Source organism: Lampetra planeri, chromosome 30, assembly GCF_965212315.1.
Source record: "Lampetra planeri chromosome 30, kcLamPlan1.2.h2, whole genome shotgun sequence".
NCBI classification, from domain to species: Eukaryota; Metazoa; Chordata; class Hyperoartia; order Petromyzontiformes; family Petromyzontidae; genus Lampetra; species Lampetra planeri.
The window spans coordinates 6,052,938-6,065,040 of NC_136136.1; the positions used below are offsets into that span (position 1 = coordinate 6,052,938).

Here is a 12,103-nt window from a genome sequence, read left to right on the forward strand (position 1 = left end):
TGTGTGAGAACCCTCGAGTGAACGTGCAGTCTAAAAGCTTTGTGTCTAAAAGCTTTGTGCAGGTAAATATGCCGGTTTCAACAGCTGCAGTGTTTTGGCAATGTTTTTCATGCACTGTGCAGGTGGATTGCGGATAAAATAATAAGGCAATGGTCTGTTTCGCAATGTAAAAATAGCCTTGCGGTCAAATTTTGATTTGAAGCTTTCGTGACTGCAGGGATTCATATTCTTGGTTCTTTCGAAAGAACCGAGAATATATAGCCTTGTGGTCCCATCACCTAATGGGTATTCTGGACCAATATTTAGCCGTGTGTGCCAGCTATTATCAGCTTAGTACATTAGCCTATGGCTCTCGGCTGAAGTTACGCTTGCGTAGCGAATCGGATACTTGTCCGTCTGTACTATTGTGCAGTCGAGCAGTATTTGGACAAATTTATATCCTTAGTCATCGTTACGGTGCAATGTTTCGTTGGAGCCGAGGGCAAGGGCCGCTATTGATTCAGAGCGGGGTCCACGGCGGTCGGTTGTGGGCGTTGCGGGAACGCAAGTAAACTAACAACTTTGTTTTTATTTTTTTACCAGGTAAGGCCCACTGAGCTGTATACCTCTTTTTGTTTAAGAAGCGACCTGGCCACAAATGATAGCTCAACGAAGTGGCTCATCATCATGTGGACATTTATAGCGGCCAAATACTCATAACGCATGTTGATTCCAATCGTGGAGGGGGGAACCGGAGGACCCAAGAGAACAATCCACACGACCACGGGGAGAGACAGACGCACACTCAAAATATACAGCAGGCGTCGGGGTCGGAATCGGAATCGAACTCACGACCTCCTGTATACCAGGCGAGGTAGTTTACATCTAGCCACCGTGATAATGATGAGAGAGAGACACGCAAACTCCAAATATACAGCAGCAGGCGTCAGGGTCGGAATCGAAGCCACGACCTGTATATCTCCGAGCCACCGCGGCCGCATGCCACAAGGAAGCGCCGTCGGCGTCACTGTGGGCTGATGAAATTCGACCAACACGTTGGCTCATGTGCAGAGCGCTGTTACGCCTTTCTCCCTGCGTGTGTCCCTCGGTTTCTCAGCCGACGCACGCTTTGCGAGAGCGTTCTCTCTCGCGCCGTCGTTTGCATTGCACGCGAGACTTGCAATGTCATCCTGTTGCGTAGAACAACTAAACACGAACCCGCTCCACTTATCATCAGCCGCCGTCTATCCACTGCTCGATGAAGGGCCCCCGCAGTTTCGTTACCGCCGCCTTCAATGTGACTGCTGCCACGATGCGGCGATTGGTATCGGTTTGGGACGCGCGTAGACCCGAGGGCCTGCACCGGATAGGGGCAGTCCAATTCCCCCGATGTGTTTTCCGCGCGTTCGGAACGATGTCCGACGTTTCGCTCCCACGTGCCGGGAGCATTACAATAAAAAACCCGATCGGATGCGTTCAGAAATCGATTCGGTCCTTTCGAAAGACGCTTCCGACGCGACGCAAAGCAGGCGGCAAACGCGGGGACCCAGAGAATCCCTTCTTGAATCGCATCGCGTCAAACAATGAGCCTCGGCAATTCTTCTCATCGCCGTGGGCTGCGTTGCCGCTCACCGTCAAAGTTAACCGTGAAACTCACGACGCTCAAACCGCGCGCTCGCCGTGGCTGCTGTCGAGCCAAGATGCCACATTGACGTGCAGGCACCGCGCGCGCCCGTTCACGTCATCGGCTACAGGCAGACACCTGTGGGGGCAGACACACACCTGTTCTAGATTTGAAGCTTTCGTGACTGCAAGGATTCATATTCTTAGGTTTTTTCGGTAAAGTCACGTATGTAAAACATTAAAATTAATAAAAGTAAAATAAAATAAAAATCACGACGTTTCGGAGGCAACACAAGCTTCCGTCTTCAGGTGGAACCGTCACAGCCACGACAGCTGTATCAAGTAAATTACTTGCCTCCGAAACGTCGTGATTTTTATTTTATTTTACTTTTATTAATTTTAATGTTTTATCTACGTGACTTTACCGAAAAAACCTAAGAATACACACACCTGTGTTTGTGGGGGGAGGGGGCGGGGTGGGAGGAGGGTGGGGGGGTTCCACGTCGCCACGTGCCCCGATGGCAACAGCACCGCCTTTAAGGAACATTTTAAATTAAACACTTTAACCCGTCGGCTTTCGCGACCAATATTATCCATAACAGAGACTTGTTTTGTTTTGTGTGAGGTCGCGTAAATACAAATGTGTAGTTAAACCCGCCGCCACCCGATAGCCTGGCTATCGCTCGGTGAAGCTAGTTGTAATTACCAGCGAAACGTCGTACTCGAATTGTGCATGTCGTGGGTTTACTCTCCAATACACAACCAGTGTGCTCAATTATTAACTCACTGGCTTGTTTTGTTCACGCGACAAACCTTACGAATCGGGTGGTGGCGGGTTTAACGACACATTTATATTTACCCGATTTACCCCCCCCCGTCCCCTCTATTATGAATATATTCACCAGGCTTGCCATGCCCAGCCATTGTAACCACCAAATACACATCCTCACTCGAGCAACGCCCGAGGGTTATAAGACCTGGGGAGTGGCGCCTGGTAAAGCAGAGGAGGAGGAGAGAGACTTGAGAGAGCGAGGGGGGGTGGGTAGGAGGAGTGAGTGCCAATGTGCGTCACTCTGGCCGAGTGTCGCGTTCTCGTTCAACTCATTTTGTGCCACATGCCTACGAGGGGCGGCACCTGGCTCCCGTCTCCCATTGGTGTGACGGCTCGCGGCCCCGCCACGCCGGGTAAACACGGAGTCGCCAAATAAAGCTGTGACACGCTCACACACACGGGCACACGTGCGGCGCGAGGTTGCTGGCGGTCGCGTCTTGCTTGCGGTGCGGTGATGTCACGCTCGACTTGACGAGAGCTCAGCAAACGTGTAGCGGTGGTGTTTTTCGGGAAGCGAAATCTCTGCGTGGTAGAATACAGCAAAGGCCGGGCAGGGGGGATTGGCCGACATGAACTGACTTGTTGTGAGCGAGTACGACCGGACGAAGAGCGGCAACGTCTTAGACGCTAACCCATCCGCGGCAGCTAGCCCAGCCATTCATCCGACCCCATCACTCATTCACACACATGCGCACACGCGCGCCACATTCGGCCACGTACGCCCGCGTCCCATTCACGCAGCTAACCCCTTCGTCAATAGGCCCACGACGCACTCAATCGTAGATTCATTCACGAATCCATCCACTCGCCCTCGCGCAATAAACTCACGCGACCGGCCATCCATTCGCACTTGGAATCGCTCAGCCATTCATCCAATCACCTGTCCACCGTTCTCATCCATTCATCGGTTAGTATATTAATCCACGAACTCATCTCGACCCGTTCACTCATCCACCCCACTCGCCCATCCGACCGTCTAACCTCGCACATACCCATCCATCCATTCACCAACGCACCCCATCCATCCACTCACCCGGGACACTCTTCATTCACCGCCGACATGGTGGACAGCGTGTACCGCACACGCTCGCTGGGGGTGCCGGCCGAGGGGCTCCCGGATCAGTATGCGGACGGGCGCGCCGCCCGCGTGTGGCAGCTGTACATCGGGGACACGCAGAGCCGCACCGACGAGTACCGTGCGTGGCTCACCAAGCTGCTGAGCGACCACGGCTGCAAGAGGATTCTGGACGTCGCTTGCGGCACTGGGTAATGAATTACTGCACCCATCTATACCGACCTACTCACCCACTTACCGACCTACTTACCCAGCTACCACCGCCATGGCCCATCGTGAACGCGTTTGTCGCTCTTTTTGCAGAGTTTTTTTTTATCCTTCTCACTTTTACCACCGGTTCGAATCGAGCGGCCGCCCCGATAAATACTGCGGGTTGTTTTCGCCGTATATATGTGAAAAAAATTCGCGTCGTCTAATTTAAAGATCCCGTCACGTCGTTAACAAGAGTGGGCCATTGCGGGTCGCCGTCGCCGCCCACATTTGGTTACGATTACCCTCAAATTACTAAATTTGATTATAGATTCAGTAGCCCATCACCGCCGCCCCCCAGACTCCGAAACCCGAACCAGACCTGCCAAAGAATCATGAGGCTCGGCAAATCTTTCCGAGAGGCAAACAAGCAAAATAAGTATGAATAATCTGCCAGTGGTGTCACTAGCAGGTGGGTAGGGGGTGCAACTGCGGAGTAGGAGAGAGAAAATTGGATAGGAGGGTGGAGGGGAGGATATTTTATTCAGAATCAGAATATTTATATTGGTGGACTCCGATGATCTATGAAGCTCTTTTTCAAATATGTCCAGTAGCGGCGGGTAAGAACGTTACAACAACAAACATCACAAAAACACGACAGGAGTGTGATGTACAACAACGCAAGCAGCCGTCCTCAGGTGAAACCAGGTCTGTCGAGGCGACAGCGTTTATTATTATCCGTGAGTCTCGCGTTTTCCGTCCACACGGCCGCGCAATTGATTCTCACGTTGCTGTTGTTGTTGTAAACAACACACTCAGAGGCCTGTCGTAAGCAACTCACCCGGCTCTCTTTATTGCAGTGGCTGCATCCACAACTGCTGCCCCACGGTCCCGGGTCTCGTTACGTAAGGGGGTCAAGCTCCACTTGTTTGTCTCTGTATTACGCAGCCTTAGAGCGGACACACGAATAACAACAACAATCCAAGGTTATATTTAATCATCGTTCCGTTCACCAAGTGGTAGGTACATCAGCCTATTGATTGCTGCTCCGCTCGCTCGTTCAGTAACCAACAACCCACCCCCTCCACCTGACCACCGTCTCCTGTGAAAGTGGACTCGCCCGTGCCTGCGGCGTGACAATTCAACGTCTCCGCTGGGCAATTATAGAGGTCGGTGGGACCCACGCCTGCCGTTCTTCTCGGTGTTTACCGCAGTGTGGGGGGGGGGGCGCCTCCGCCCCCCACTCGGTTCGAGACTGCATCATGGCATCATCCGCACTGGCGGAACGATGTGGACGGGATAGTGGGGGTGATGCCATCTGGCTGGCAGTGGGGCCCCGCACTACGAGCCAATTGATTAGGTTCGCATTTGAATATGTACACATTGTAGAGTTACATTTAGTAATTAAACAACAAATAGTGGGTTGCGTGCATTTTGTGTGTGTTTAATTTTTTGTCCTTCGCCGCACCTCCGATTCGCACGGTTGGCCACGTACGGTGCGAAAGAAGTTCAACTTACATAACGTACACGCGACTCCACGCCAAGCTGTGTGAGGTCCTGTCGTCTGAGCGTGAGCCTGGTTCGTATTTGCACGGGCGACTGCCTGAGAAGCCCTCTGGGTTCGTTTGTCGGATGTTGTCCGCAAGACGGCCAGGAGATGGCAGTGGGGCCAACCGATGATTGAATCTGTCCGTGCGGCGCTCTCCCCGCGTTATCCTGCCTGCAACCCTTTGCCAATTACATCTACTGGTTGAGCTTGTGCAGTCATGTTGTAATCGTGAGCAGCACGCTCTGAGGTTAACCGCAGGAATACGCCTCGCGCCAGTCTCAAGAAACGCCGGCTCCTCCCCCTTAAAACAAATGGAAGAGGGTTCCTGGCACCGGGACGTTTGGTCAATTCTTTTCGTCCACGCGACACGATCACGTCGTCACCGTATGGGACACACACAGCCATCGTTACGCGCGGACCTCATGCCAACCGTGGAGCTTGCCGGCAGAGGGGGCTGGCTGACTGCTCGGATTTGTTTTTTTTAATGTTTTGTGTCACCACCGCGTGTTCGCTTCCACCTGCAGGCGCGTGGAGCGAACACGCCGGACGTCAAGCCGAACAACTCGTGGCAGAGCCCGAAACCACATGGGGAGACGTTTAACTCCATTGTTTGCTGCCGCGCGGTTGAGTGGCTGGATGGGTGAGTGGATGTCTGGGTGATTGGATAGATGAGTGGATGGATAGGTGAGTGGATGGGTGGGTGACTGGGTGAGTGGATAGGTGAGTGGATGGATAGGTGAGTGGATGGGTGGGTGACTGGGTGACTGGATAGATGAGTGGATGGATAGGTGAGTGGATGGGTGGGTGACTGGGTGAGTGGATAGGTGAGTGGATGGGTGGGTCAGTGGCTAAGTGGGTGGACGGGTGGGTGATTGGTTGAGTGGATGGGTGAGTTTATAAGTGAGTGGATGGGTGGGTGATTGGCTGCAAGGCGACGTTGTGGATATCAGAGAGGGCAGTGCATTGAATAAATCCTGTGCTCTAGAGTACTTACACGCATTGAAGAGCACGTGCTAAAAGTGTGGTCCACTAGCTCCTCTTCCCTTTCCCCCACGACCCAGACGTGGCATGGTGAGGCCCTCGCCCAGCAGCAGATTGACGAAAGGGCTGCGACACGTACAGGGACCTCTGTGCGATGTTTGTCTGTGCTTGTGGATGCGGAGGGTGCGAATGTCCAAGGCTAACGGCAAGGGGCGAGAGGACAGGGGAGCAGGTGACCTGTGCTGGTAGCAACGCGTGTTTGCTATGATGCTGCTGCTGCTTTGGCAGGAGTGCGTAGACCACAAACAACAGCAACAACAACAACAACACTCAATAACGGTCCTTGTCAATAATAGCAACACAGTGGCCCTGAAACAAAACAAAAAGTAAAATAGGCGGCGTATTCATATTGGGTCGTTTCCTAAAAGCGTCGCTTATGATATATATTCTCTTCCTGTTCAGGGAGTATTTTTTTGCCAAATGTTAAGTTTTGTCTGCGGTTATCAAGAGTTCCAATGAGCTGAGTGGACACGTGGTGGACCTTGGTCTGTGTCAGGATTGTGGGTTGTGACGTCATCTCTGCCACCACCAGGGTGTGTGTGTGTGTGTGCTTGGTTGTGTTGTCGCAGGAGTTGTAAACTACACCGTTTTGTTTTCATACGAATTATTTATCTTCCGTTGAGCGGTGGCACAGCGGTTAGGCTACTGCGCGATGAAAAAACTGGCGCCCTGAGTTCGATTCTCGGCCACGGTTAATATCAGTAATATCTTAACCGCTCCTGGATGCCGCTCCCTTGCGTGGATAATACAAATTTTAGTTTTTTATATAGAGCAGCTATATGAAAGAAACGATCAAAACGTCGTGAGATTTTTGCTTTTAATTTATATATTTTTCTATCTACGTGACTTTACCGAAAGAACTAAGAATAAGAAAATTATTAGTCTATATGCTCATTACCCGTGCCTTCTATCTGTTCGTGCGGATAGCAATGCGTTCAGGAGCTAAATGTCAAGCAATGTCAAGGTCTGCTGGTCACGACGAGAGAGTGCTCCAGGAGTAAAGAGTTCGTGTGGTTTCGCCGTTCATCCGTCTCCTCCGTTGAAGGAGCGCAGGCCACAGTGGGTTTACTGTGCGGTCCGTAGTTTGGGTTGCATGGCCCACAATTGCATTCCTGTGGCTCGTGTCTTTAATGTTATCTCTATGTATCTCCATAAGTATCTGCGGGCCTCTGTGACCCTATGGATCTCTATGGATCTCTGTGTATATTTTGCTATATGGGTCTCTGTGGGTTTACGATACGGTCCATAGTTTGGGCTGCATGGCCACAATCACACTGCAGTGGCTCGTGTCTTGACATTTCCATTCATGGAGGAGGTGTGCGCAGTAGCCTGGCGATGTTCTGATGGTTCCCCCAGTGTCTACGAGGGGGCACGTGAAAGGCTGAAGGTCTGCGACATTTGGGTCTCTAATGAGGAGGTGTTCATTCTGGACGTCCGCGTCCGTATATACGGTCCCACACGCTCACGTTTCGGGGTGTCCATCGCGGCGTCGTGCGTCACAGGGTGGACTCCATCATGCTGCTGGAGGAGGGGTTCCAGATGACCAGCGTGGACGCCAGTGACAAGATGCTCAAGTACGCGCTCAAGGAGCGCTGGCGTCGGCGCAAGGAGCCGGCGTTTGACAACTGGGGTAACACCATACACCACGCTCCGTACACCACGCTCCGTACACCACGCTCCGTACACCACGCTCCGTACACCACGCTCCGTACACCACGCTCCGTACACCACGCTCCATACGCCACGCTCCCGTACACCATGCACCCGCACGTCGAACAGTAGTGGCTATGCACGTGGCCTGTAATCCATTGTCACCTATTTACCCATCCATTCACCTACCGACCTAACCATTCACCTACCTACATGCTCATTACCTACCCACCTACTCACGTACCTATCCAGCCTCCCACTTACGTCCCCTCCTACTCAGCTATCCGCTTATCCATCCACTCACCTACCTACCGACTCACCTATCCACATGTCCACCCACCTACCAACGCCCCCCCCCACCCGTGTACCTACCCATTCACCCAACTACCTACCCACCCGTGTACCCATCCATCCACCCACCTACACACCTACCTACTCACCTATCCCCATCTCCACCCACCCACCCACCCGTGTACCTACCCATTCACCCACCTACCCACCCACCTACCCACCCGTGTACCCATCCATCCACCCACCTACGCACCTACCGACTCACCTATCCCCATCCCCACCCACCCACCTACCCATACCCACTCGCCAAGCTGCAGGGTAGCGACTTAACGCGCCCGCCCGCCCGGTGTGCAGTGATCGAAGAGGCCAACTGGCTGACGCTGCAGCAGGACGTGCAGAAGCCCGGGGACGGCTTCGACGCCGCCATCTGCCTGGGGAACTCCTTCGCGCATCTGCCCGACTTGAAAGGTGCGGCGACTCGGGGAGAATCAATGCAGAGAGAATCGAAATGCGGGGCGCCCGGTGTTTAGCCGGGCGGTGGTGTTGGCTAAGCACGTGGTGCCGTAATCCAGCACTGTGGGAGGCAGCAGCGAGGGTTGGCGGGCCACCGCGCACTATTGAAGGGGCAGCGGTTTACTCTGTGGTCAACAACGCATGTCTTGGGCAAATGTGAAAAAGAGCTTCATAGCTCATCGGATTCCTCCAGTATGAACAAATATTGATTTATAAATATGTATTTAAATACTTATTTATAAATAAATATTTATACTGGAGGAATCCGATGACTCTGATCGGATTCTGATGTATGAATGTTGAACTTCTTGAGCATCGTACGTAGCCCACCGCGTTAAACGGAGATGATGATAATAACGACGACGATGACGATGACAATGACGACGAGAACGATGGGAACCCTCCAGGCGACCAAAGCGAGCACAAGCTGGCGCTGCAGAACATCGCCAGCATGGTGCGGCCTGGCGGCATCTTCATCATCGACCACCGCAACTACGACTACATCCTGGACACGGGCAAGGCCCCCCCGGGCAAGAACATCTACTACAAGGTGAGCGCCAGCGCCCGCTTGGCTGTTCGGTCGCGCGAAGCAGCGTGTGGCCGCAGCCGGCACCCCGTGGGCCCAGGGGCGGCGCGGTTCGCCGCAAGTCGCGGACAGTTTGCGGTTTGGCTCTCAACGGCAGGCCCTGGTTATTACTGGGGTGGGAGTGTTGACCGTGGCAATCGACTAAGACTGGAAACTATTTTTTTAATTTGACCAGGTAAGGGCCTACTGAGCTATTATAGCTCAATTTATGAAGCGTCTTGGCCACAAATGATAGCTCAACGGAAGTGGCTTATCATCATGTGGAAGTTTATAGCAGCCAAATGCTGTAAACGCGTGTTGATTCTTAATGTGGAGGGAAAAATCGGAGGACCTGGAGAAAAATCCATATGACCACGGCAAGAGAGACACCACAAACTTCAAATATACAGGCGTCAGTGTCGGGATCGAACCCATGACCTCCTGCATACCAGGCGAGATAGTTATACAAATGCAAGTATGTGTGGTCTGCTTCGCCCCAGTGGACGTTAAATAACCGTCGGTATCTTTTGTAAGAGTGGGCCATCGTGCACTGGCGTCAGGGTCCACATTTTTCAGATTAAAAAGTTACACCGCAAAAACTGCTCAATTCTCGCCTCTTACCAGCAGACTAATTCCCAAGGTCATTCGAGATCGGTATTGCAAATGAGACTCCTATCCTGGTCTCTCCAGTTCTCAACCAGGACTTAACGAAATCAACTTGAAATTATCATCAAAAACTCCGACGAGCGTTCGGAAGAGGAATGGAACACGTCCGAGGGCGCGTCAACAGAGGAAGGAGCAGCGATTAACATTGTCCAGATGTACAGGTGCTAGGGGGATTGTTACACATCAGGATTGTGGGAGATGGTGGTGGCTTGTGGAGGTGTTCACGCCATGGTGGATTATCCATGGCCGATGATCATTAAGATGATGATGACGAATGTTGACGACTGCGTAACTGAGAGCGGGTTGGTCATGGGGGCGGTTCGTTTTTGTGGAATTCAGAGCGATCTCACCAAGGACATCAGCACGTCGGTGCTGTGGGTGAACAGCAAGCCGCACATGGTAACGCTGGACTACACGATCATGCAGCCGGAGCCCGAGAGCGAGAACGGCGAGATCGGGTACAGGTGAGTCACTCTGCTATCCCTCCCTCCCCCGGGGCCCCACACTCGGCCGTCCTAGAGCGAGAATGTTGAGATCGGGTGCAGGTGAGTCGCTGCGTTTATCTCAGAGATGGAATCTGCTGTATTGAGCGAAGATTAAACCCCCCCACAATTTATATAAATATATTGGTGACTGGACAGAAACAATCAACTGGTTTAATCGTGGGTGACCGTACCCTGGATTCGAAACCCAGCTTCTCAGCTGCGATGGCTTATTTCTCCAACATGGTAGAACCCCACCCCCCCCCGCGTCTCGAGAACCCGTGACCACCGTGTGAGATTCCTGTCGCCATCTCTCTCTCTCTCCGCGCGCAGCAAGTTCCGGCTGTCCTACTACCCGCACCGGCTGGAGGGCTTCACGGAGCTCCTGCGCGGGGCGTTCGCCGGGCGCTGCGAGCTGGGCGTGTACGGCGACTTCCGGCCGTACCGCCGCGGCCAGCCCGAGGTGCCCTGCTACTACATCCACGTGGCCAAGAAGCGCTGACGTGGCGGGGATTGCGGTGCGGCTGGTTGGGAAGGGGGCGGGAGGCGTTGGTGGCGGGGTGGGGGGGATGACGCCGGCGACCTGCGGCGAGGTCCTGAACGCCGGCTGCGATGGAGTCGCGACGCGTCCGGCCGCTTCGTTGGCATGCGACGCGCGCGGCGTGCCGCTTGCATTGCGCCGTCGCGTCACAGCGCGCCGCTCCTTCCTCGGCGGGGCTGCGGGGTCCCACTGCGCGGGGCAGTGGGCGCCGATTGCGTTCCACCACCCCACGTGTCCAGCGAGGGCGCGCGCTCTCGACCGCCCTAAGCCGAATGTGACGCGCCCCGCTATCGCGCGATCGTTCGCCCGCGACCGCTGTGTCCGGCTGAAGGGGGGTTGCCGCTTGCAACGAGGAGACGCAAGCGTCCTGACAAGCGCTTGGAAAATTGTCGTGCCGTGAAATTAGAACGCCCGTCCCCCCTCTCCCTCCCCCAGCCGTCTGCGCTCTCAGCCTCCCGCCCCTGGATCAGGCGCTTCCTCTTCTTCTTTGCCTGTTGTTGTGTCTTAACATTTTATACGCGCCTTTTGTCCGTCCAAGGACGGGTGTATTTCATTAAATCTGAAACTTGCAAGCGAAAAGCAGACCGCGACGTGATATTCACTGCATTAATGAGTGTGCTATTTGTAAGAGCGCGGTGACACAGACCAATTTCATTTAATGTTAATAATCCCTTGTTCGTCATGACGTCCTTTTTACTTTGATGTCTCAACAGCGTCACGGAGATCACGTGACGTGAGGGTTCAGCCTTTGTAGTGAGGATTGTAAGTTGAAGCCGAGGAGGGGGAGGAGGCGCCTCGCCCCACGTGGAGTGACGTCACCCGCTAATTCACATTAATGGTGGGGGGGGGGTATCCATTTGAAGACGTCACCTCTTCATGATTTATTAATGTGGAGGAATGTTCGATGTGGAGTGACGTCACTCATGATTATTAATGAGGGGGGAGGTGCTACATGTGGAGTGACGTCACCTGTTCATAAGTATTAATGAGGGGGGGGGTGCTACATGTGGAGTGACGTCACCTGTTCATAAGTATTAACGAGGGGGGTTGGCCGACGTGCAGTGACGTCACGCGCGGGACACACAGACATTCTTGGCTCATCGTGTG

General features: G+C 53.5%; 1 protein-coding gene across 1 annotated transcript; it reads left to right on the forward strand.

Moving 5' to 3' along the window:
- Positions 1-2,804: 2,804 nt before the first annotated feature.
- On the forward strand, positions 2,805-10,990 carry GNMT (glycine N-methyltransferase). The gene is made up of 6 exons (XM_078608546.1): positions 2,805-3,700; positions 7,791-7,918; positions 8,584-8,697; positions 9,150-9,292; positions 10,313-10,437; positions 10,789-10,990. Exons 1-6 carry the CDS (start codon positions 3,495-3,497, stop codon positions 10,955-10,957), a joined length of 885 nt encoding a protein of 294 aa, XP_078464672.1. The 5' UTR covers positions 2,805-3,494; the 3' UTR covers positions 10,958-10,990.
- Positions 10,991-12,103: the final 1,113 nt, after the last annotated feature.